General features: G+C 51.7%; 2 protein-coding genes and 1 pseudogene across 4 annotated transcripts; 1 reads left to right on the forward strand and 2 right to left on the reverse strand.

Moving 5' to 3' along the window:
• The first annotated feature begins 128 nt into the window (after positions 1 to 128).
• LOC122381240 (vacuolar protein sorting-associated protein 33A-like) lies at positions 129 to 22302 on the forward strand. Of its 3 annotated transcripts, none has more exons than XM_043365197.1 (12): positions 129 to 154; positions 2699 to 2833; positions 3207 to 3400; positions 3869 to 4058; positions 4343 to 4462; positions 4802 to 4973; positions 12574 to 12691; positions 12999 to 13159; positions 13455 to 13609; positions 13943 to 14193; positions 21420 to 21676; positions 21954 to 22302. In XM_043365197.1, exons 2-12 carry the CDS (start codon positions 2726 to 2728, stop codon positions 22049 to 22051), a joined length of 1824 nt encoding a protein of 607 aa, XP_043221132.1. In that variant the 5' UTR covers positions 129 to 154; positions 2699 to 2725; the 3' UTR covers positions 22052 to 22302. The 3 variants fall into 3 exon arrangements, with proteins under 3 accessions (XP_043221132.1, XP_043221131.1, XP_043221133.1); XM_043365196.1 differs by lacking the exon at positions 129 to 154 and adding an exon at positions 549 to 697; XM_043365198.1 differs by lacking the exon at positions 129 to 154 and adding an exon at positions 1146 to 1166.
• LOC122381241 (proline-rich protein 2-like) lies at positions 6181 to 9079 on the reverse strand. The gene is made up of 4 exons (XM_043365199.1): positions 8880 to 9079; positions 8196 to 8324; positions 7793 to 7927; positions 6181 to 7554 (listed from the first exon to the last, which is right to left on the reverse strand). Exons 2-4 carry the CDS (start codon positions 8322 to 8324, stop codon positions 6439 to 6441), a joined length of 1380 nt encoding a protein of 459 aa, XP_043221134.1. The 5' UTR covers positions 8880 to 9079; the 3' UTR covers positions 6181 to 6438.
• On the reverse strand, positions 14736 to 16375 carry LOC122381242 (annotated as a pseudogene).
• Positions 22303 to 25306: the final 3004 nt, after the last annotated feature.

Genomic DNA, 25306 nt, shown 5'->3' on the forward strand with positions numbered 1-25306 from the left:
AAAGTGTACACCTAAAATGGTTTTGTCGTGAAAGATCCGTATGCGACCACTCATCTAACGGAACAGCGTAGGCGCTGAGTGCAGTAGCATGTCGGAGCAGCGGGTGATGTCCTGCCCCGCGGCGAGACAACGTTCTTGCGTCGACCTCTAAAAGGTTAACGATGCGAGGGTCACCAACTCCAGTCCAATAAGTGATTATTGGCGTTCTAAATATGGTAAACAAAACAAGCGTCCTTCGCCGCGATTTTTGTGAGTCGTGTCCATTTGCGGCAGCATAATTCACACCGCCTGACCTTCCGGCTGCCATGAGTGGCTCAGTTTGTACCATGCTCGAAGTCGAGTTAGCTCGATAAATCACGAAAACCAATGGCGTTCATGGCGTAGTCATTATACCCACGGTGAATTATACCCTTATCGTGTCAACACAATTTGAATGTGAAATAATAATTTACCTATCGTTACCCTGACGAGATGCGGCGGATGCGGCGTATGCAGCCTTTTCGACAGCAATGCAAATAACAGATCTTTCGTAAACTCATGGGAAACTACTAATCATGTTCCTGAATTGCTGCTCGCGCTAGCTAAAAACAGCCTCTCGAGCACTACTGCCTATGTTTTGGAGCAATTGGTTGTATGCCTTGTGAGCTCTCTCGACATTTATTTTTTGAGGCATTGTTGATTGATAGGTCGTTGCTAGGTGAGTTTATTACTTTTAAACATTTTATTTGGCTTATTCGTCAGAATTTCGGTTCATTTTACTGAATGGGACTACATTTTCATGCACATAAGTTGTCCAAAAGAATGGGCCAGTTCAAGTTCTTATAAAAATTGTTTTTATTTTGTTGCAGTTTTTAAGATTTCATCAAAACGTGATCAATTTCCTTCATCCAGTATTCTGAGGGCTGTTCACGGGGCACACAGCCTTGAATCTCCGCCCACTTCGTCCCCACGTCAGCCTTCCGTCACCGCACACAGCGATTGCTGTGGCCGGTCGGGACTGGCCACAGCGGACCGTCCACCGCACGCAGCCGCGACGTCAGAACCGCCTACCCATCCCCTACCCCCATGCCTGCTGGACGCACCGCACACACCGCAAGCAGCAGTGTGCGGTGCCCGTGAACACCCCTCGGATTGGAAAGATGAAGATTCCCTGGTATCTTAATTGTGTTAGTATAAAACTAATTACTTATAGGATAGGTACCTACCTACTCAATTATACTTGTGCAGAATTTCAATTTTGAAAGACCACTTGGTCTCAAGGATCCGGTCTTATCGAGCTCCTTGCAATTGCAATTGCCTCACTCAGTCATTCGGATGTGTTGTGTATTTGAATGTGCCCAGGATTTGTCCAGTCTGGCTATGAATGCATTAACCCGCGCATGACTGAAGGGGGGGGGGGCTCTAGCCTCTACAGAGCCCCCTCCTGTTTTTCAGCAATATCTTCTAAACTGTTTGATGGATCAACTCGAAACTTGTGGTACCCTCAGCGGCATCAATTTGACACCTTGTGTTAAAAGTTCAACTTTCTAGCTACCATAGTTTGGCCGGAAATGATGTCAGTGTGACGTCATGTTGGTCGATTTTGATGCAAAATATTGAATGATGGCAAACGCTATCAAGAGCTTAGTTTTAAAGCTAGATCCTATTTTTTTTGCATCAGTGTGCTACAAATACACGTGGCTATCAAAATGCTATCTCGAATTTTCGAAATTCTAAAATTTTTGATTTTTTTCAGTTACAAAAATGTATATTTTTTATTTTTTTTTTCAAAAAGTTTTTGATTTTTTGCTACAACCGGAATATATGTGATAGAACACACACACTGATATACTACTCTAGCAAGTTTTAGCCTAATATCTTCACAAATCGCCAAGTTATTGGCATTATTGTCAAAATTTTACAATTATATATTTTTCAAAACCATTTTTCAGTACGTTTTTGACATCGTACAACAATATAAATGGCGCCATCGTGTTCCTGAGCTCAAATTGCATCTGATAGGCACATTTTTGTTGAAAACTTTCATTTTCAAAATTTGACCTTTTCTGACCAGAAAGTGACCTTACCTCCGGTAAATTCAGCTGAAAATAACCTCAAATGACCCAGACGACATTATTTTCGAAATCTACGAGTAAAATGGAGCATAAAACATGCGTCACGTGACCGATACAATGATACATGATATACAATTTTCGTGACCTAGGATGACCTGGCCTTGCCCTGAAAAATTTGAAGTAAAAGTTTGGTACCCTAAGGGTATCTAATCTAAGGCATATATCAAGAAGTGCGTAAACCAAAAATGAGCCTGATCGGACTTGTCAGCCGGCGGCCAGAGCCTTAATTGTGAACAAGCAAAAATGCCGATAATTTTTTCTTTGACCTGACCTGTGACGTCATCGGTGACCTCGAGGTCAATGAAAATATGTTTCGCTCTACAGTTTTTCCAGGGCTATCAGACGCTGTTTGAATTTTGACGATCGGCCCAGTAGTTTCGGAGATTCTGGAGAGCACCCCCCCCCCTCCCCCAGTCACTCGTGTTATGGAAAATACCCCATCCATGCGTGGGCTAAGGCTGGGAGCGTCGACGACTGATGGCGGTAGTGCATTCCAATTGTTGATGACGCGGACAGAGAAGACATTTCGACACTCTTCAGTTTAGTGTATGGATTGTTCATTCATGCCTTATGACCTATTTCAGATCAATCTGCTTATTCTACTCTGAACCATGACATCAGCACTGCACCTGATGCATGGTCGCCTGCGCACAAACATCTTCAGAGATGAGGCCCGACAGAAATTTGTCACCCTTCTGGACAAAACCGTTGGCACTAAGGTGATTCTTGTCGCCCTTGATATTGTCGAGTTTATTCTAGGCATGATTGTGACGTGCCTTGTGGTTACTCTGCTCCCATGTCATAACCATCTTCAAATTTTCCTCAGTTTTGCAAGTAGAGCTTTTAAGCACTGTATTTGGTTTTACCAGCAGATGTGAGCGGCAGTAATGCTAAGCTAAGAGTTCTCAAGTTAATGCGCCAGAATGCTGATCATAGATTTTGCTCAAATTGAAAAAAAAAACAATCCATACATTGGAGTTCAGTTCAGTTATTTGATTTTATCTTAACCATGTTCTATTCACACTCACCGCAATGTGGCAAACAGCCCTGCAAACAGCCCATTCCATTGACCGCGCCGCCCCTGTGCGTCAGGCGATCGTCTGGGACGAGCGGCTGACGGGCCCGTTCGGCCTGGTGGCCGAGTACTCGTTTCTGCGCGAACACGACGTGGCCAAGATGTTCCCGCTGCGCGCGGGCCGGCTGCCGCCCAGTGACGTGGACACTGTGGTGTTCCTCGTACGCCCAGAGGTCGGCCTCATGGAACTGGTCGCCGAGAACGTGCAAAAGTACGTGTGTACGTAGAGGGCGGAAACGTCACGTCGGTCCGTACGGTCAGTGGGCGAGAGGCGGGGATGGTGAATGGTACAGAATGTTGAAACATCACACAGGCTGCAGAGTGCAGTATGTTGTAAGGCTAGCTGAATGTCGAGAAAATTAATTTGGTTACAAGGAGATGGGCCATGGGAGTATAAGACAGTAATGTGAGAACCTGTGCGGTGTTGTGCACATAGGTTACAAACTCCATCGCACCCACATGCAACGATCCTTGCATTGTTGAAGTGACATTACTATGCAACAACTGTCGCTGTGTCGATGACCCAATCAGTCACAAATCGATGTCACCTAACCTCACCTGTCTGTTCGATAGACCAAGACAACCTTTTCATTCCATTTGCCATTAATACCAAACCTCAGTTCATCTTCCATCGTCCGCCCATCCAAAATCAATAACCGCCCGTCTGTCCGTCTCCCAGGGAGGAGGAGCAGGGCGGCCGGCGCAAGGAGTTTGTGCTCTGCTTCATGCCGACCGGGAGCGGCGCGTGTGAGCGGGTGCTGGAGGAGCGCCGGGTGCGCGGCACCTTCAGTCAGATCACCTGTCTGGAGGTGCGCCTGCTGCCGCTCGATGCCGACCTCCTCTCCATGGAGTACCCGCTCGGATTCAAGGCACGTGAGGACCGGGTGATAGTGGGTGTGGACTGTGGAGGGGATGAATAGATAGGAAACAAGGAGACTGGTTGTTTGTATGCACCCCTTGGTGTAGGTGACGGATGAAGTGTCCAATTCGAGAGGTTGATGTTATTTCTGTTCAAAGTACGGCCTCTTTTTGGTTCTCGACGTGATTCGACCTTACTCAACGTATTTACAGATGCGAAGTTTATAAACCGAGATATGAAGTGCATTTACTGAAGCATGTCACTTATGGCTGAAATTGTTGCTGTTTTTTACAGGAGTACGCCCTGGAGAACGACCCGAGCTGTCTGTTTGAGGCGGCCCAGGCGCTGCTGGAGATCCAGCTCAAGTTCGGCATCATTCCCTCCATCTGTGGCAAAGGAAACGCCGCTAAAAAGGTGGGCTATGATTACATTGCAAGAGTTACCACCTTTTGTTAGGTAGTTTATGTTTCTGCGTTATGCTGGTGAGTCATATATCCGATCGTTTTATTAATGAAAAGATGCTGAAGTCAAATACGTTACCGATCGCGGTGATCGAACAAAAATTATCTAAACCAATTTTCGTTCGCCGACTCCATCTTGGCGTCCCGTATCAGAGATAGTCTGAAATGTGAATAACCAAGTGGCATTCACCGACATGACTAGAAAGAAGTGCGGAGTTGTGGCGGTTACATTCCAAGCGTGCACCTGCCGGCAGTAGCGGCCGGGACCTTCACCTCACCCTCCGTCCGCCAGGTGTACGACTACCTGTTGAACCTGCGCCGGGAGCACCAGGACTCGGAGTTTCCGACCGTCTGCGAGATTGACACACTGCTGCTGATTGACCGCGAGGTGGACCTGATTACACCGGTGGCCACCCAACTGACCTACGAGGGACTCATCGACGAGGTGTTCGGCATCCACAACAGTGAGTGCCGCTACACTGAGATACTGTACTACCACCCAGCTCACCTAGGAGGGAGGTGTTCGGCATCCACAACAGTAGGTGCCGCTGATGTTGCTGTACTGATGGACGCAGCTGCTGCAGGGATGCAAGGAAGATGAAAATAATTTCCCTTATAATGAACATGAAGTCGACAGCCCGTTGAAAGGATGGGTATTGTATGATTCAATGACGATCGAATGTTTAATGAAAACGTTCCTGCTTCATTTGTGCATTTTTCCTAATTTCCACTCATTCGCTTCCTATGATGATACGTTTGCCGCTCAGCACCACAATAGATGGTAAGTGTAAGATGACCTACCCACCCATTGACACCGTTCGTCGTTCTGGCATGCTATTTTTACTCTGAAGGACGACTTTCCACTTTTTTTTAATAAGCGACCGTTTCCCATCCCGATGACATAATGTATAGCTACCGTAGTTCGGAAAGTAGCGTATCACGTTCGATGCGTCCGTCGCCACTCCCTATCGTGGCTCCCTCGGTGGTGGACTTCGGGGATGTGCCCCGCACAATGTGACAAGCTCTTTGGAGAGACAACTTGCGTCTTTTTATTGCTATACTCGCCAGTATCTAACCCAAAATACCCGTCCATTGGCCATTGTTGTGATTGTGATGACGAAGGCCGCAGCTACGAACGACCTTGGCAGTTATTGTCTGATGCGTGAACAATCCCCAGGCTTGACATCCCTCCTTTGCGTGTTTTGAATTCGGGATCATTTCGCAAGGCATTCATGCCGACCGTCTAGACACGGCATGCGCGCACAGTTGCGGTTCGGCTCATGCGACTGTCGGGGTGTCTCACCCCGACTTTCCGCTCCATGCATCGTTGGCTTTGGATGGCGTTCCGCCGGCGCGTCCCTGGCACCGCTGTGTGCCTGCGCCCACTTTCGGTCCACATTATCCGGGGTTATCGGTCTGTGCCCGGTTGCGTCATCCCGGCGATATGACAATGTGTTGAGGTGAATGACGGGCCCATCATACATACAACGGATGGATCCGTGACATGCACAGAAAGAAAGGCAGCTTAGGTGTCGATGAGCTGAAACAGAGTGAAAGTGGTTCACTATAAATGTGAATGTGGCGTTGACACTTCGCTTAGCAGGGCAAGTTTTATGACGGATAGGTGACCAATTAGTTTGCACAGCAGTTGTTGATTGATGATAAGGTACATTCATGTATGATATTCTTATATTAGCGAGTGAAGCGGAAAATTGACATGCTCGAGAGGGTCAACATGAAAAATATCACCACTACCAAGTGATATACAACCGACAACAGAGGAGGCATGTCTATTCTATTTAAATAACATACAAAACAATAAATGCAAGTCTTTGGATGTGGCCAACACGTAACACCAATTCTTTGAGTCCACAAACTACTTGCAGTCGAACGCTAGGCGTCTCTCTGCTGCGTCTGGCCGCGAGCTAACTACGTGCGTATGCGCATCGGGTTCCACTCGCCGAACTGCGGGGAGAACCGGTGCAGAGGCGAGTGGATGAACTGGGCCAGCGGGTGGCTGGGGTCGGCCGCCGCCGGCTCGGAGGGACCGGCTCCGAAGGCGCCACTCTGCCTGGGAGCGCGCACTGCGGCGCTCCGCGCCTGAGGCCGCTGACTGAGGCGACCCTGCCGGGCGCTGAACTGGGCGGACGGCGTAACCACGCGGCCGGCAGGAGCTGCCGCCTCGTCATCCCCAGAGCGCGACGCCGGTCCGGCTGGGGAGCCCGTCTTGTGCGACCAGGAGTGGTCCTGGGCGGGCGCCGCGGTGGGGTGTGCGGGGGACGCCGCCGGGCCGGGCTGCCCGCCGGGCGGAGCGCCGCCCCAGCCGTGTCTGATGGTGTTATCGGCGACCAGCCAGGCGCCGGCGGTCGGCGGTGGAGCGCTGCTCTGCAGCCTCCAGGAGTCGCCGGCAGCACCGGCGGCGCCGGCGGGCGGCTCGCGGTCGCCGCCGGTAGGTACGGTATTGGCCTCGGGACTCCAGGGAGCTGGTCTGACGCCCGCGGGCCGGACTGGGAGGCGGCGCTGCTGGAGCGCCGGCGGTCGGCCCTGCGGCCCCGGTCCCGCCGCCGGCGGCTGGTTGGGTCTGGCGTGCTGTCCGCCCGGCTGGTGAGACGGTCCCGGGCCGGGGTTCACCAGACGGCGGATCTGTGGACGTCCGCCGCTCAGCGGCTGTGGCCCCTCTCGTCTACCCTCCGGACGGGGGCCGTCCTGTGGCCCCTCTCGGCGGCCGTCGGGCCGGGGAGCCGAACGGGGACCGTTCTGTGGCGCCGCCACTGATCCCTGCCCCTCTCCGGGGCTGACCTCGCGCTTGGCCGGTCCGGCGAACCCCAGCGGCGCGCCGCTGTCGGCCCGCCGGCCGAAGCCGGGCCCCAGGTCGGCAGTGAGCGGCGGCAGCGGGCCGGAGAACAGGAACGTTGGCTGGCGCGGCTCGGCGCGCGGCGGCGGCGCGCCCGGCGCCTGCTGCGGCGACGGCAGCGGGATGCCGTCCGGCGTCTGGTACGATACCGTGGCGCGGTAGCCGTTCTCGTCGGCCACGTAGTTCACCACCTGTGGGTGACGAGGTCCGGTTAGGTGTAGAAGAAATAGTTAAGATGTTTAAACAGTATGGACGCTATGTACGTTCATACTCGTACATACTCAATCGTCAGTGACTCAATCGACGATGGCGTCCACTTGCACACTTCCTGATCCTTCTTCCGGACTTACTCTACCGGACTAGTATAAGCCGGACTTATTCGCCCGCGGGTGCATTACTGTGTTACCTCATACCAAGCCTCATACCCACCTGAACGCGTCCGTCGGGCAGCAGCGTGGAGTAGAACCCGGTGACGGCGTTGCCGTTGCGCTGTTCGTTCTGCTCCGAGTAGGTGGCCTCTGCCGGGTCCTCCGTCTTGTACCCGTACGTGTACTGAGCTACACCCTGGGTAGTAAATAACGGGACACACTCAATGGAATGGTGACGGATGATATCCGCTGGGCGCTAATGCCTTTTAAATTCGCTCACTTTCCACTGACTGCCTCTTTAATAATTGATTTCATTTTTATTCATTGCTTTATCACGACAAAGTAAGCCGCAGCGACGCATCAATATTTGGTGTGAACTTCCTTTAAAACAACAGCAAGAGCGTTATAAGTCCATCCCAATAATTATTTATATCGATGGCCCCCGTCTGCCCCGGTGTACTGACGTCGGGCGGCGGCTGTCCGAGCGGGGTCAGCGGCGCCGGCGCCAGCGGACCGCTAAAGAACTGGTTACCGGGGTTGATCTGAGCTCGAGCCGCTGCCGCCAGCAGCGCTGCCAGCAGGATGGCCCGCATCTAGACACGAGATGGGGAGACGAGATGGTCAGACGAGATTGGGAGGCGGGGCCTAAGTAATCGAGACATGTGGCTGATTATTATAATAACAATAGAAGATGCCTGTTGGTGATGCTGGCTTGATCACCGCATCGTGATGTGTGCTTATTTCTGAGTCGAAAGCTGTCTGAAATACCCCAACAACATTTTGTTAGTTTAGCTGGTCGAAAACATGGTTCTGAGTTTGTGTGCTAACATTTAGACATGAATATCAGGTTGTGAGGTGAATATATTTAGCAATGTTTATCGAATTTAATCACCATCGATCGTCATTATCATTGGGCTCCTTTTCTGTTAGAGCTGCTTGAATTACGCTAAGTTGAGTATTTCCTGGTTCGACCGTGGGTGTACAGATTTTGGCTCTGGATCATCCTAGATCGAAGACCTACAAGAAGTGCTTGATTAACAACCTTATTGTATTTTAGCACAACATATGCCTCAACTTTGGCCACTTGTACAGTCTCTTGAATCCAATTGTTTACGCAACACACTGGCGACCAACTGGCGATGACTGACCTTTGCGCACCGGTGTCTTCAGTTGCTCGCTGAGCTTTGATGCTGTGTCCTCCAATTTCTGACTAGAGCTATCACTGACTACCACTTCCTGACCACCGCCTGCACTCGATAGGAGCTCCCTCTCTCCCACGATTCGTGGCTGCCGCCCCCGCACGACGCACTCCACTGTGGCCCGCCGGGCGCGGTGAAGGGATTTATACTGCCGTGGGCGAAACGGGCGGGGGCGGTGCCATGGAGCCTGATCGCCGCTCCTGTGTTTCTATTCAATGTACGCTTGACGCTAGCCTTGTTTGAAGGAATGCCAGTTATTCTATTTTTTGTGCATTTTCCTTTTCTCTTTGTCTTTGTGATAAGGAAGTGAACGTGACATAGAAACCATCCACCACAAAGCTCATAAATGTGTAAATATTTGGCACGTGACCGCACGGACCTGCCTTTCTACCCTGAGCTGGCTGAAGGTCTTTAACTTAAATAAAATGCCTCCTTGAAAGTTGAACGTGTATGCTCTCTGATATTTAACACGCACCTACATAAAATGCTACATAAAATGCTCGTTTTTAAATTCCATATGGGATAGCTTATTTATGATAGGTCTATGACTGGCATTCGAGTCATCAACCAACATTTCTTATTAAAAACTTCTTTAAGTTCTTTGGCGTTTTTCAGTTACCTTAGGCGGTTCGTTACTTTATTACCGCTGCCATTACCGCTGAAACCGGTGTGCTGCGCGCCCCAGCCGTCCTATGGTCCCGGCGGCGGCGACCCGTGACCGTGCCCAGACGTTCCGCCGTACCGGGCACGCCGCTCCGACCCACACGGCGCGCGCCACGCCGTGTCGGCGCCGACGAGGGTGCGCGGGTCGACGTTACGTCACCGGGTGAAGCTCGGCCGGCGACTCTGATGGCAGGCTGCGTACAGGAACGGTCACACCGTCACGGCGGGTGTAGGTAGTGCACCAGGCACCCGGGGCGGTCTGCGTTGTGTTTGGATATGGCTTACCGACAGGTTTACCGACACAGTGACTCTATTTGTAATCTGAAGTTATCTCTTTGTGGCTGTTAGTTGCTCTTGTAATTATACTTTTTCAGTATGTTTCTGCCTTTCAATGGATGGGGACAATATCTATGAAAACTACTTTTTGTGCTAAGTTATTGCGCTGTGCGGCTGTGGAATGCTGTTTAAACAACTTGGATAAAATACCCTGCATAGTTAGCGTTAAATCATCTGATTTTGCGTAATAATTGTCAGTCAACGCAACTTCTTGGGCTTAATGTATGTGGAGTTGTTGGGTTCGTAGAGTTATTACGCGTGAAACTGTCTCCATGCACGTGCATTCAGAGATAAATGCTGTCAGCGCGCCTATGAAAGGAAAAGTAACGATGCATGGGTGTTTTATGAGCTGATGTTTTATGGTAGCTTATTTTGCAACGTCCCGATTTCAAGGTTCGAGTTGTGGTTTGATCGTCGGGCTTACATCGGGCAAAACTATACGTGCTCAGTGCTGTAATCCTATACAGCGGGGAGCATAATATCTCGACAGGGCAAACATGTTTTCTGAAACGGTTGTGCTGTGTTTTGTGCAAAAAGGCGTCTTTTTGCGATCTTGTTTCTGTATTCTGTTCATGTACTCATATTTTTGTGTGGGTCGTTTTCATTAAAGGGACCCTCCCACCTTAACATTAGTTTTGAGTTGAGATAGCCAAGTTTGCGGCCAGGCTCAGAAACCACCATTTATCCTGGTCGCAACCCCCGCAGCTTTATGGTGTTCAAGAAATTTCTTCCCTTTACTTGCAGGGTGGGACCAGCGTGGTCCCTATCTCTTAACCATTACGGGAATCTGATGACGTCATCAGGCTTTCGAACGTCCGTTAAATGTTTGACTAAAACGTTTTGTAGCACGCGGTGGTATATGCTGCTTTGCGCGCAACAAATGCCGCACTTTCAAATAAAGTCGCTAGGAACAGCGGAGATCCCAAAAAGTAAACAAAAGTAAAAGTCTAATATCTTGAAAACCGATGAATATTTTTCGATGAAATTCGGTAGATATTCGTTTTTGCTCTTTCTGAACCGAGCGACATCACTTTCATGCCAATTCATTAACTTTTTTGAAGGTGGGAGGGTCCCTTTAAAAGACTACATTTTTATCTCCTGGGATCCAGGCGAGACTAAGATAGCTCATAGCCGAACTGCCCACTTTTCTCACTGTTCTTATATAATTGAAGAACTGCGAGCAGTCCATCTTGAGCTATTTTCTAGTGATGTTAATACGATCCAAAAACAAAGCAATACGGCCTGCGGGCGCCAATGATCGCTATTATGGCACTTGGAATGAGCCCTGTTTTGGGACAACGTGAAACTCCGAGTCCCCGACCGCATCGTATCATAACCAACACCAACATTACCACCTGCTTAGCTTACCACCTGGCACCTAGCGACTGTTTTGGAGTCGTATTGAGTTGGCGTTTGAAGGGAAGGGGCGAACTACAGTCATCTCGCGCGACGCGCCCAAAACCCCAGAGTGGCAAGCGCTGAAGTCTGAATGAAGTTGCCTCATTCTCATGCCTGCAAATGCCATTGAAAGTGAGCGTCACACCGGTTAATTGTCTGGCAGTTTTAACTGCGGCGTACGGAGTCGGTGCGTGAATTAAATTACCCTGGATTTTGGAGCGTACTCCGATAATTACACGGTGGATGGGTGACACTATAGTTGGGTCCAGTAACGGAGTTCTACATGCTGTCACGATGCCTATGAGTATGGAGTGCCTGGCTGGCGTAATACGCCGCACAGTTTTGTCCTTTTTTAACTCAGGCTAACCCAAGATGGCTGAGTAGTTAGGATGCTCTTCTATTGTAAGATTTCTGGAGTTTGTTTGACGGGTATTTGACAAAATCACTGACTATTTTATGCGGTGGTTTCTTAGCTGCATGATACGCAATATTTATGAAGAAAGGCGACGGTAATGTCAACCATCTTACAATCCTTATCTTATTCTAGATTTCCTTTAGTGGTGACTGGTGCACATAATTATCGTTCCTATTCATAATCACTTGTTTCAGTTGGCCTTTACGTGTGCATCTTGAAATATGTATTTTGAGATACCTCTAAGACTAGTTTAATTACGAATAGCTTATAAAACTCTAGCCCAGCGAGCATCGTTGCGTTGATATCAGTTAACGTCATGACATTGTTCACAAAATCTACTGGAGTCGACTATTTTTCGTCATGGCCCGGGCGTTTGAACGTTTCACTTTTGTGCGTGATGGTTCACGGTGACATTTTTGCCGATATTGCACTGTGCGCGCTATGACGACAGGTTCCCACCCGGCCAGCGTGTAATCTCGCCCCATAATACGCTTATTAACTTTTGACTGCACCCTCCGAGCAACGGTTACGTAAAATATAGCGAGGGGACACTTTCGCTTATGTCATACGAGCTGATTTAATGGCAGGGACCGTCAAAAACGAGAAGGAAAATAAATTGTAAATGCGCTGGAACACAATGAGCTCAACACCAGCGCGACCCAAACCCGAACTAACGAGCTGAGTTGCGTTGTGTATCTCAAATTGCCGAGCGTTCCCCGCGCACACGTCGACATGGTCATAGAATACTGAAGTGCTCAGTGCGCCCCACTCGCACGATGCACGCGCTGATGTCATTGAGCTGACGGTCGGGTTACCTGTCTGTGTTCGCAGATACGGTGAAGCTGCCCTCGGAGAAGTTTGTCAAGCAGGACGGCGGGCCCATCGAGATGACGAACGACCGCAAACAGTTCCTCCTGAGCTCGGCGGAAGAGTTGTACGCCGACATCAGGTTAGGACACTAGGGGAGAGAGTTCAGGAGGGGTGACAGGTCGTACCTAGAAGGTGATCACTGTTCAAGTCACGACTCTCGGAAGTGAGGTTAGGCTTGTGAGGAACTGAGCTCTCGGAGGTTAGGTGATGGGGAAGGTCAGAATAGGATGACAAATCAGAGGACGTTCATTGCGGTGCCTTTTCGACACGTCTAAGACAGGCAACTGGGTCAAGTGGATCCTGAAGCTTTTGGCATTGCCGCCGATCTGTAAGTTTCTCCACATATTTACGTGTTTAGGTATTCATGGGTTCACTCATTGTTCCAGGGATAAGAACTTCAACGCGGTTGGTCCGGCCCTCAGTAGGAAGGCGAAGCAGATCTCTGCTCAGTACGAGGAGCGACATTCTCAGTCGGTCAGTGAGATGAAGAACTTTGTCAAGAACGTGCTGCCGACCATCAAAGCCGCCAAGGAGTCACTCGGACTGCGTGAGTAATGAGTTTATTGACAATATCGAAGTGAACAATGTGGATTGTTTCTGGAAGGCCTCTACATGCCCCACTGCAGATAATTTTAATGACTCAATATTATATGGTGTTATTACGTGATGTGATTGTTTTCATCCACTGGGCCACCGATCTCGTAGCTATTCGCTAGTAAAGGCTATGCTTGTTAATCTTTTATTTTTTTATATGTAAATGCTGTTTTATGTAAATAAGATTAATGTTGGCTCGTCATCACTAAACTGACCCGTCTGCCGACCCCCCCCCCCCCCTCCCGCAGACACGTCGATCGCCGAGCTGATCAAGGAGCGCACCGACAGCGAGTCATTCCTGGAGGCGCTGCAGACCGAACAGGAGATGATGAACGCCATCGACACAGACCGGGCGCACCCGCACATCGAGCAGCTCATCGCCAAAAAGGCCGACCTCACTCGGGTGGGTGACGGGGTGTGCAACGGCGCCGGGCGTGGAACTGATAGGCAGTTGTTTATGTTGTTTTCTGTGGAGGGGAAAATGTGCTTTGGCTGGTTTGAACTGTCTGGGCTATTTTTTTTTCTTGAAATATTATTTGAGATAAATGTGCTTGTGCAGTGTGCACATGAAGCTGAGGTGACACGGATATTCAGAAATTGAAGACCTTTCACCAGTTTTACTTCTTACTGCTTATCGGGGCTTCTGTGATTTCGGGGCTTGGGCTCGGTAACTTGGGGTCTGCGCCCATAATATTTATCCACTTTGTCGGTCTGACTCGCTCTTTTGACTGCGCAGGTACTGCGGTTGATCTGTCTGCAATCGGCCTGCAACTCTGGCCTGAAGCCGCGCCTGATGGATCAGTACCGACGCGACCTGCTCCAGACCTACGGCTTCCAGCACGCGCTGACCCTGAACAACCTGGAGCGGGCGGGCCTGCTGCGCACGCAGGGACGCACCACCTACAGCGCTCTGCGGCGGCAGCTGAAACTTACCGTGGATGATGTGAACGAACAGGCGCCCACCGATATATCCTACACGTTCAGCGGGTGAGGAAGCGGCCGGAACCGAGGTGGGGGGGGGGGGGGGGGAGAGGGGAGGCGGACGAGACGTGACTGGGGCAGGGTGGGACGAGGGAACGGGCAGTGCGACGGGCGGGTGATGCAGACAGAATGTATTGTTTAAAGGGTTGAGTCAGTTGCCGCCTTGTTATTTTCGATTCACCGGCAGTGTTTTGATTCGATGTTTACCACTATTGGAGATCACCACCGTCAGGGCGCCATAATAGTGCAGTGTTACCGATAATGGGGCATTGTTGTCGGGTGGTAATTGTCCAGTCACGGACGGGGTGGCGCAGTGGCACGCTGGCCGGCCGGAAATGAACCGTTACCAACGAGCCCGTCTGCCGGGTCTGTCTGGAGGTACCCGACCAGACCCGACCAGCGGCAGGATCATGAAGCCCGGAACAGAAAGCGTGACCGTTTATCATATCACCGATTGTGTAACTTTAAACTTAGAACGACAATCAACATTTCATCGAACCAGTAACCGTTTCGACTGGGTATGGTCTTAAAGTACTGGTTGTCGTTTCGATTATTATTTTTATTGCAATGTAGGGTTGCTTCAGCTTTGGCGTAAACTTTTTTTTCAACACCCGCACGTTGATAATTTGGCGTACTGTACAGTAATGCTGCCTCGCGACGCTAGGCAAGGGTGAACCGTAGGTAGACCTGAAGTTTTTCACAACACCTTACACACAATATCACAAAACACAATAGGCTGCTGGTTAGAGTTGTCCGAGCAGAATGTGCGCCGGTCGGTGCGACTACACAGGGCCCGAGCGGGTGACGATCGCAGGCTCCTCTCCCGTGACTGGATGACTAGACGTGGGTCGAGCCGGAGCGGTGTTTCGAGCCGGCCAGCTCAAAGAACAGCACGTATGCCTTTCCGCTGTTGACGTTTCTCTGGTCCATCACGTGGACCCGCGAGTCGTTGTACTCGTACCACTCTGCCGTGTACGGGTGTCGGCAGTAAGCGGTGTAATGTCCTGAGAGCAGCGTGCCAGAGTGGTTCGCCACGCCGTATAGGCTGTACCGGCAGGGCGTCTGTCCGGCCGAATAGGGCGACAGGTCCAGGTCGTTCACCGAAAAGTCGACAGTGGTGTTCAGCTTCCCGCGGAACCTCTCCTGCGGCGAGAACCGCTTCAGGTGGACCACCAAGATACGAGGGAACTTCTGGATCGAGAGGCTCCTGGTGCACTTTTGGTGCTTCTGGCACTTTGAGCAGGTCGGTTTTTCGTCGCCATCGAGCACCTCCTCTTGGGTGAACAGGTCAAAACAGGCCTGTAGGCGCACCTGGCCACTTCGTGACGGGATTGGCAGACTCAGATCCCAGAACGGGTCGAAGGTAACCGATGCGTGGCCACATACCGTGCACTGCAGGGTAGCCTTGAGCTGGCCCACGAACAGGTCAACAAACTTGGAGTTTTCCAGGCGCAAGAAACGTTTCCAGGCCTCCATTGACTTTTGACTGGCGCTCAGTGAGTCGTCGATGTCGGTCGTGATCGGCTTTGGCCGGCTCGTCACCCGGTTCACGTCCTCGTGAAGTCCCTGCATTAGATATCTGAGGAATTCCTGCGCGTCCTGCTGCTGGGAGCCCATGAAGCGCGGCGCGAGCCGTTGGATCATCGACTTGAGTGGTGCGGTGGTGAGCACCCGCTCCGTTTCGTCCGAGGATGTCCACATGTCGCGTATCATGAATGAACACATTCATGTCGCATGAATGTGTTCATGAGGGACCCCTTCGTAGCGGCGGCAGGCATGCTGGCATCTGAGGAGCGTCCATCGCGCAGGATGTAATCGTGGAGAGCGCGTGTGTTGCTCAGGCACTGGACGACTGTGTTCAGGAAGCAGGTGTTGCCCATGTTCCTGAGGCCGGTGAGACCGAGCGGTCTGCCGTCAGATTCACTGCCAGTCCCGCCGCCGTCTTCGCTGGGGTTGCCGGGCAATGAGTGGTGAGACAGTCTGGTGTTGGGCGGTGCAGAGGCCTCCTCCGACGGGAGTGCCAGCGGCTCGTCAGCTAAGAACTCGGGTGAGGCCTGGCACTCGGGTGGGGTCTGTTTTGCTGAGGCTCGGCCGGTCGTCGCAGACGGAGGAGGCGAAGGCCGGGTGCGCATCCCTGTCACTTCTGGTGGTGGCTGCTGTCGGCGGTCTGCCCTCGCCCGGTCTGTGGCGGCTGTGGCGAGAACCGCGGCGGCGTTGCCTCGCACAACGGCGATCGAGAGTCGCTGTAATAGCCATTCGGTCTCGCGTCGTTCGCCGGTGCGGGTGGTGATAAGCTGGCCCAGCTCGCGGATGAATTTTGAGGTGGCGGGGCCGAGGACTCCGGAGGTCTCTACTGCGATGGGCACGAACTTGAAGCGGGAGCTGATTTCTGAATAGTGGCGCCGTTTTCTGTCTTCTGCGGCCCGAGCGGCAGCACCAGGCTCTAGGGCGGTCTGAATCAGCACAGTGTCGGCAAATGTGTCTGCGCATGTGGCATCCCATGTCAAACACATGCCTCCGCTGTACGGAAACAGCGTTAGGCCATCAGGTCGCTTGCCATCACCCCGGTCGAGGCCGACTGGCTACAATATGGAGGGGATGCCTGCGCTTGCCAGTCCGCGCCTCACCACGTCATTCAGTTGGGCGTGACCGGCGCTCTTCACGCAGGAGAGCCCGTGGTGGCCGAGCTGATCCACTTGACGTCCGCACAGACGGCACCGGTGCTGCTCGCAGACTGTGGCTCCGAGGCGGAGAGCCACTGCCACCCGCACCGACTCCTCGTCCAGGTGTAGGCCGAGACTCGGCACCGGCACAGCCTGCAGCCAGGCGGCCGTGTGTGGCTGACTGGCGGCGACCAGGCGTGCCCGGTGCAGCTGGTTGGCGGAGTTGACCATCTTATCGCGAATCGCAGTGGCTGATAGGGTGTCCCAGGCCCGCTGGCTGCTGACAGCTGATGCGGGCGGCAGTTGTTCGGTCCCTGTCACCTCAGAAAACCGGTGAATTGCTGTCTGCAGGGTTGGTGGCACACCGCTGGCCGGAAGCAGCCCCGGAGAGATGCTGCGGAGGAGTGGCAGAGCAGCGTGCAGAGAAGATATGTAGCACGGCAGTGCCAGGTCCTCGACAGAGCGAACTCCGAGACCTCCCAGTCTGAATGGCAGTTTTGCCTGCTCCCACAGCTGGTCATTGATATTTACGTTTGTGATATCGACCAGAGTTTCTCGCACCAGCTCGTCCACCAGCTTGAGCGCGGGCACCACCTTGTACAGGGGCGCTGAGCGCAGCAGGTACTGGAGGCGAGGCGCTGACGCGTAGTGGACGAGAAAGAAAAGTCCAGTGTGTCGGTCCAGGTGCGTCAGTCGGGTGCATAGGCGTCCGATGAGTTCGGCGGCACCATTGGCCGCTGTGTTGAGGCTGGCGTCCTGCAGTGGTGCGCCCAGCAGAGTGACGCTGTGGAGAGGGATTTCTGTTATCTCCGGCAGGATACTGCGAATGCTGTCGACCGCTGCGTTGCGAGCTATCTGGGGCGCCGCGTCGATGATGGCTACCTCGCACTTCGCCGGGTTCAGCTGCAGACCGAGTTCTGTCAGAGCCTTGGCGAGTGAGTGGAGGTCAGACTGGACGACATCAGCCGGGCCGGCGATCGTGGCGTCGTCCAAGTACCACACATTCAAAGGCGATCTTATGGCTCGGGCGCATGCGTCGACTCCCAGTGCGAAGGCGGCAGGTCCAAGAGGATCCCCCTGCTGGACTCCGGTCGCTGACAGTACCGTCTGGTCCCCGATGTGCAGCGGTGTTGGGAGGTGGTAGGCTTGATAGGCCAGCGGGTAGACCTCCGGGCAGCGCTCGTGAATCCTGGCCAAGATGACGTCCCGTCGGATGGTGTTAAAAGCGTTACGCACGTCGATTTTGACCATAACTCGCGGCGTGTCTGAGCTGGTGGAGTCGGAGCTGATGAATTCCCGCACTGCGTGCACTGCGGCCTCGCATCCCAGCGGGGTGCCGACCCCGAGCTGGGTGGGGCGTAGCTCCGGACCGGTAATGTCAGCGATGTGTCTCGCGGCGATGCGTCCTGGCAGGCGGCGGAACAGGCTTCCAACGGCTATCGGGCGCAGACCACCGTCCTTCTTTCTCAGAGCGCAGAGTGATGCTCCGAAAAGAGCATCGCGACCACACTCTGGCACGAGGCCGCGCAGAACCAGGTTGGTGAGGGCCGTCAGGGAGGAGAGGAGGCGCCGGCCGGACTCGGCGGTCTCTCGGGAGAGCAGCTGTCGTAGGTGTAATGGCCGGATGCCGTCGAGACCAGCTGACGAGCCTGGTGGCATGCTGAAGATGGCGGCCCGCACCTGCTCCTCCGTGACAGTGAGCGGGGGAGGGTCGGAGGCCGCGGGAGGTGGCGGTAGGCTCTGGTCGAGTGGTGCGAGCGGGTGTTTCAGTCGGAGCGCGGCGATGACCTCGGCACTAGGGTCGACGAAGGTGTCGCTGGAGGTCAGGAGACGGAGACCGGCCCGGATATCCCCGTCGGCGCACTTAGCATGAACTCGACGAGCAAGGGAGTCAAGAGTCGTCCGTGGAGTAGGGGCGCGCCTCTCCACCGTCCGCGAGGGCGGAGCGGCAGAGTCTAGCCCGGCCACCTGACGTCGTATGTGTGACGTCAGTGTTGGGCCCCGTTCCCCGCTATTGGTCGAGTCGGGTGTGCGTAGAGCAACAAAGGCAAACGACAGAAACTTCCACCACGATGATGATGAGGTTGGACTGTTGACTGCCTCATTCACCACTTCTGACAGGGAATCGGCGACTAAAGACCGCGCAGCTTTCGGAATCCGGGCGATAACCTTCGTGCTGGCGCGGAGTTTCGACAAACCTGCCGCGATCCCGCAGAGTGGGGCTTCTGATGTCTGGGTGGGCGGCTCCAGTGTGGCAGCCGGGCGGCCAAGGCACGGCTGACAATGCCACACGGAGAGAGCTCGCGCCTGTTGGATGGTCAGCTTGGCGCAGGATGTGTGCCAGCGCTGGCCGCAGAGGCTGCAGGTGATTGCGGCCTTCCTTGAACTCCGGCTTCTGCATGCCTGGCAGCTGAGCGAGGCAGTTAGCTGGGTGGTGGCCGGTGGGCGGCTGCGTCCGATTGCTGTTTGTCGTTGATGAGCATTTTCGTTAGTTGCTTGATCCCTCCTTCTCTTGGGCTTTTTCTTTCTCGACGCGGTGACCCAATTTCCGTCTCTGGGGTCAAAGCCCTCGATTGGTGAATCAGAATCATCAGTATCCATTTATGCATCTTATCTTTTCCCAAAGCGGGATTTTCTTTTGATAGTTGACACGAGACACAAATGGAAAAATCAAAGGGCAAAACCTTTCCAGACTCGATGCGTTTTTTGGAAATTAGGTCAAAAATTGACAATATTTAGGCGTTTATACTGTGTAAAACGATGATTAAAAAACAATGAAAATGTGACCAAAATATTCTACGTTAGAATAGGAACATTTTTATATACATCACACGGCGTAGAAAATAAGTAATTACGTTACAGCGAACTAGAAAGCGGGGCATCTGCGGGCACGTCCGAACCCTTCGAGTGTTTTCAAGAGCAAAATTATTTTTAGTATTTACATTATTATTTTTTAGTATTACACTAGGGTTACCCGCGTGCTCCGCAACGCAAAGGGGGGATTTTTTGACCCGTGGGTATTGGGTTGGTCTGTGTCGATTTGGTTGGTAGATATCCATTTCGTTCGATTGCTTTTTTACGGCCAAGCATTTTGTAAGAAAACAAAAAGATACATCGCATCGAGGTGCCCGTGTCGTATTATCATGCGTTCTACTTTAGAATGATTCGAAAACTGGCGTGAAGTCTTTTGAGGGCCATCGATGAATTTCGCTAAAAATGACAATGTAATGGTTTGGAACATTTACATTTTTTAAGAATACTGTTGCTCATCATGCAAAAATGATGAGTGTATCTTGGACAAAATTGAATGCTCTTTCCAACGATGCCATTTTCAATTGCCAAACGTATCAGGTTACGCAGCAAAACCCGTGTAATTAATAAAGTGGCACATCATCGACAAACACCATTTTCTCTAGCGATTTGTACCACCTTGCCGTCGATCAATTAGCTATTCACAATTTTCCCATGAGAGGCGGTACATTTCTCTTGCCAATAGGCGTTGTTTCAACTCGCTCCGTCTGACGGTCACCTAAAAATAAAATCAATTCCAAAATTCGTCAAAAACCGCAGTTTTTCAACAAAAGTGCCCTCCCCGGTGCACGTGGCGCGTGCCATCCACTGCTTCGCACAACATTCGATAGCCCGTTCAATTCTGTACACGATGCTGTTTTCCCCGTGCCGGTCGGACCCCTGGTCACCGAGATATTGCACGGGAACTGGACCCGTGTCGGCCAAAATAAGCCGTTTTCGCCCGATTTCGCACGCCGATTTATACATGTAAAGTCTATGACGCGAATTTGCACTTTTTGAGCACGCGCCACGCGCTCCCTATCAATCCGATCGAGCTGAGACCCCTCAAAGGCACGTCGCGCATCCTTGATCTATAAGTTGTGCAAATTTCACCGGGCTAGGTGCAACGGTCTGGCCTGTAGTCCACGCAAAGCAGCACCAAGTCGGGACCTCGGTAACGGACAGACGCACCCTCCTCAAATAGTAATATAGATTATTATGCACCCTGCACGTGCGCACGTGCAGGGTGCCGCTTCAATATCTCGAAAACGGCCGGGCCGATTGCACCCAAATTTTGCACACCGCTCTAGACGGGCGAATAGGGTGCCGTGCACGTCAGTTTTTAGCACACCCACTCCGGTCTGCACGTGCAAGGCTCATCCTCTCGTTTGGCGGGTGGCGTTTTTGCGGCGTTACAGAGGTGCTTGCTCAAACAACCTGCGGTCCTATTAAACAAATGAGAGCAAGAAATCCACTAAGTGCGATTTCTTAAAATTATTTTTAGTAGTACAAGTATTTGTTTTATAAAATTCGTTCGTTCTGCTCACTGAAGCACATATGTATTCCTAGTGCGCCTGTCAACTTGTTTGCTAAACGACATCTAAACGCAGGATATTCAGCCGGAAGATTAGGAAGACACCGGTTACAAAAAACAAAATACTACTCTAACGAATTATTGAACACAAACCTACGGTTACCAGCTAAGCCTATCGAACAAACGACTTCATATCCCCCGTATCGCAGCTCGATTTCACCTCACACACCCGCGTCCCGCTGCAGGTACGCGCCGCTGTCGGTGCGGCTGGCTCAGCTGCTGGCGCGGCCCGGCTGGCGCTCAGTGTCCGAGGCCCTGGCGCTGCTGCCCGGCCCGACCCTGATGGAGGAGCAGCCGGCGCCGGCGGCCGCACGCAATCGGCGCGACACTGGCCCGCTGGGACTGAGCGCCGACGACGCGCGCCTCACCCTGGTCGTGTTCCTTGGAGGAGCGACGTTCGCGGAGGTGGCCGCGCTGCGCTTCCTCTCCAGCCAGGAGGACGGTGAGGAGGGCTCGGGAAGGGTGAATCGAGAGAACGGCATGGCTGGTTTTAAAAAGAGTAACCTTGTCAGCTGGGTATGCAATTAATGCGAATGGTTGGCACATCACATGTGGGATCTTTTAGCATTCGCTTTGTAGCCTGTTGCCTTTGATGACAGTGTCTTTTGTATATCCATGTCAACTAGCTTACAAGGCATCGTTTGTCACCAACACATTTCGGATAAAGTGTGTCTACTTAGCTGTCTGCAAACTGACACTGCCCCATCCTTCTCCCTCAGCGCCCACCGAGTACGTGATAGCGACCACCAAGATGATCAACGGCAACTCCCTGATCAGTTCGCTGTCAGAGGAGCTGGTACCGGTGGGCGGCGCGTAGGCAGGCGGATAGGCAGCGCGTAGGCGGTCGGACAGGACAGGTGGCGCCTGGACGGTGAGGGACATACAGCAACCGGCGCACAGCGTAGCGGTCTAGCGGCAAAGGCTGTGCTCATCACTTTTCATGCGTGCCGAAGCTTGCCGATGGCGAGTCGCCGTTTGCTAGACTGTCGCCGTGGCTACCCGGGGCAGGCTTTTGGTCTCGACTGAGTCTTGACTGAGAGATCACGATTTTCCGGGCCAAAGCGTCATACCAGTAAAACGCCTTTTGGGCGAAGAACGAGCGAGCGAGATAGTGAGCCCTGCACGTGCGGAAAGGCGAGAAGGTACTTCCAACGGGCTTGTGCAAAGCGCCCTTCTAACCGGTCGCTAGCGGTGTGCCAAATTTGAACGCAATCGGCCCAGCCGTTCCTGAGATCTGGAAGCGGCATTCTGCACGTGCGCACGTGCAAACGGGGTCCAAACTGACTTTTGCACGGCACCCTACTAACTGGTCCCCAACCGTGTACCAAATTTGAGCGCAATCGGCCCAGCCGTTCTCGAGATCTGGGAGCGCCCCCTGCACGTGCGCACGTGCAGTAGCACCCTAACCGCAACACACGGGAATGCATTGCCTGGTGGGTGCCTACCTGTATGCCAAGTTTCAGCGAAATCGCCCCAGTAGTTACCGAGTTATTGAAATGGGAACAAATTTGGCACCTCTTATTGTTGTATTTTGCACGTGCTTTGGGGGTCACTCACATACAGGGTGTTCACTAAAAATTGAGACAAAGTTTAGCAGGCTGTATCTTCGGTAAAAATGTACCGATTTAAACAAACGAGGCATTGTTGTAATGCACATTGCATCTGCTGCAAACCGTTGAGCGTCAACAGATTTGCCTGATTCCCGTAGGTCATTTTTTGGACATTTTCTTGTAAGTGTTTTCACAAGATCTGGCACCAGTGGACCGTGAATTTGGCCAATTCATGGCGGTAATGAGCAGCCAGTTGATATTTTGTATCAAATTTAAAGACACCAATATACGTAATAGCCTTCGGCAAATCACATTAGATACTCATTTGTTAATTTCAGTCGTGGCAAATGGCTTATCGGGCCTTGTTTCAATCATGCAATTTTTACATCGGCCGGAGCCCCCAAGGCGCCCCTTGATTAGTGTGCTGGCGCGAGGTCGTACCAGAAGATCACCTTCTGGTTACATATGTTGTTCTGCATGAACCTCTAGTGCTAAATAATACACTTGACTCAGAAAGTATCATATTGTAAAGGACCGGCCTGGAGGAATAAAGTCGAACTGATGATATGCTCTGAAATAACACACGTACCACGGCATCCAGCGTTAGCTAGGATGCTAAATGGACGTTAGCTCTTGTATCATTGATAACATCACTACAGAACACTCCATTGTCTAGTAAATTGTCGCCCTTTGACAAAAACATGATTTTTCTTTCTTAAATAGATCGGTCGTTTTCTGCAATTTGTGGCGCTTTCTTGACCTTTGTTTATTTACTTCTCTTGCCTTATGTTGTTCCCAGTCGCTTCGAGAAATCATTTACGCTGGTTGTAACTCATCCTAGCCTCAGGTGTGATATATGTTCTTCGCTTAGGCACAGTTAATACCTTACTGATCGGCAGCATTGCATCGTGAGGTGCCAAAAAGCCCCTCCACGTGCATTTTCGGGCCCCCGACCTTTCCTTTCGTCAGTATCTTCACATTTGCACCACTTCAGATTTTCTGACTCCCACACCCACTAGAACTTTCGTCCCACCATACGGTATGTAACTAATTTCGACATTTTAAGCTTTCATTAGGTATTTGTACGTGCCAGACTCTCCCATTGACGTACTATTTTGGGAAAGCGTGCCAATTGGCTTTCGGTGGGCCTTATTTAAAACGGCCTCCAACGCGACTGTTTTCATTACACCCATGAAATTTTATGTTCGGTATGATACAAAAATGTCCCTTTTATCTCCATGCTAAGTTGCATCGTAATAGCTTGCTTCACTTTTGATGTGCAGTCATTCAAAGTTTGTGTCAATTTTTAGTGAACACCCTATAGATCAAGAGTATCCGACCTTTGGTAGAAGGGATGCAGCTACCCTACAAAAATTACCGCAAGACAATCGCCCAAGCGGCTGCTGAGATATGGGCCTCTCAAAATCACTACTTTTGCAAAACAGCTTGAACACCCTTGACTTTTCACGTGGCACGTGCCACGACGGTCACTGAGATGTATCAAAAGTAGTCAATTACGGGGTAGAAGGGATGGGGCTACCCAGCAAAAAAGACCGCTGGCCAATCGGTCCAGCGGTTGCTGAGATATAAGCCTCTTAAAAGCGTTACAGGCTGGGCCGGGCCGGGCCGGGCCGGGCCGCTCATACAGAGATTTTTTCCGTTATATTGAAAAGACTCGCTTCGCTCGCTGCGCTCGCTCGCTCGTAATAAGCCTGGAGACAGAGTGCGTCAGGTATAAAGCTCCTCTCACCTTGGGTCAGTTCTTGCCTCGCTCCGTTGCGCTGGCCGCCGCTGAAAGACATTCCCAATCACTGGCTGTTGAAACGATATTGCCGTCGGTCGTTGGGATGGAAAATGAATATGAAAACACGCTTATCCAGCTACTGGTAAATGTATGTGCACCGGCGAGACTGGGATATCAGGTATTGTGTGTGAACGATTAGGGTTAACATTATCCGAAACGGTATTGTGTATGAACTATGGTTTACTTTATCCGAAACGGAAATGTATCTGCATTATTAATTTCCTAGTCCTTGTGTTCCCGCTATATGGCATGTGGGTTTAGCGGGATGGTTGTCAGGATGTCTGTGCGGATATGTAGTGTAACTTATCAAACGCTGCCCACGTGAAAACATGAGTAAACAGAAAAAAAAACAGAGAGTATCTACAAGAGCGGAGCGATTATCCGCAGGATTGTGTGATATCGTATATTGCAGTGCATGCTATTGTGTCGTCGCCGCAGGTGCATATGAGTGCATTTCGCTATATACATTCATATATGAACATTCCATCATTTTTGAACCTGTAATTCCAAACAGATGAATGGGGGGGGGGGAGACGGGACGAAGGTGTGCGCTAGTAAAAACGTATGCGCCTCAATAGATGCGATTTATAAGACCCAAGGGCTAGGTGGAGTTACCTTTCTGCACAGGTTACGATTTCACTCAGTAACTGCAACGAGTAACAATCTCACTCAAGCGTACGCAGAGCATGACCCGCAATCGCACGCCAACTGTGGTTGA

The sequence above is a fragment of the Amphibalanus amphitrite genome, unplaced genomic scaffold, assembly GCF_019059575.1.
Source record: "Amphibalanus amphitrite isolate SeventyFive unplaced genomic scaffold, NRLGWU_Aamphi_draft 000116F_arrow, whole genome shotgun sequence".
NCBI classification, from domain to species: Eukaryota; Metazoa; Arthropoda; class Thecostraca; order Balanomorpha; family Balanidae; genus Amphibalanus; species Amphibalanus amphitrite.

Bases quoted from the DNA above. Each gene is read 5' to 3' on its own strand.
- LOC122381240 (XM_043365197.1), top strand. From the start codon at position 2,726: ATGACATCAGCACTGCACCTGATGCATGGTCGCCTGCGCACAAACATC. The intron at 12,692-12,998 runs GTTAGGACACTA...TCATTGTTCCAG, and splicing joins GAGTTGTACGCCGACATCAG to GGATAAGAACTTCAACGCGG. The intron at 14,194-21,419 runs GTGAGGAAGCGG...GTCCCGCTGCAG, and splicing joins ATATCCTACACGTTCAGCGG to GTACGCGCCGCTGTCGGTGC.
- LOC122381241 (XM_043365199.1), bottom strand. From the start codon at position 8,324: ATGCGGGCCATCCTGCTGGCAGCGCTGCTGGCGGCAGCGGCTCGAGCT. The intron at 7,928-8,195 runs GTCAGTACACCG...TTTACTACCCAG, and splicing joins TCGGACAGCCGCCGCCCGAC to GGTGTAGCTCAGTACACGTA. The intron at 7,555-7,792 runs GTGGGTATGAGG...CGTCACCCACAG, and splicing joins TGCCCGACGGACGCGTTCAG to GTGGTGAACTACGTGGCCGA.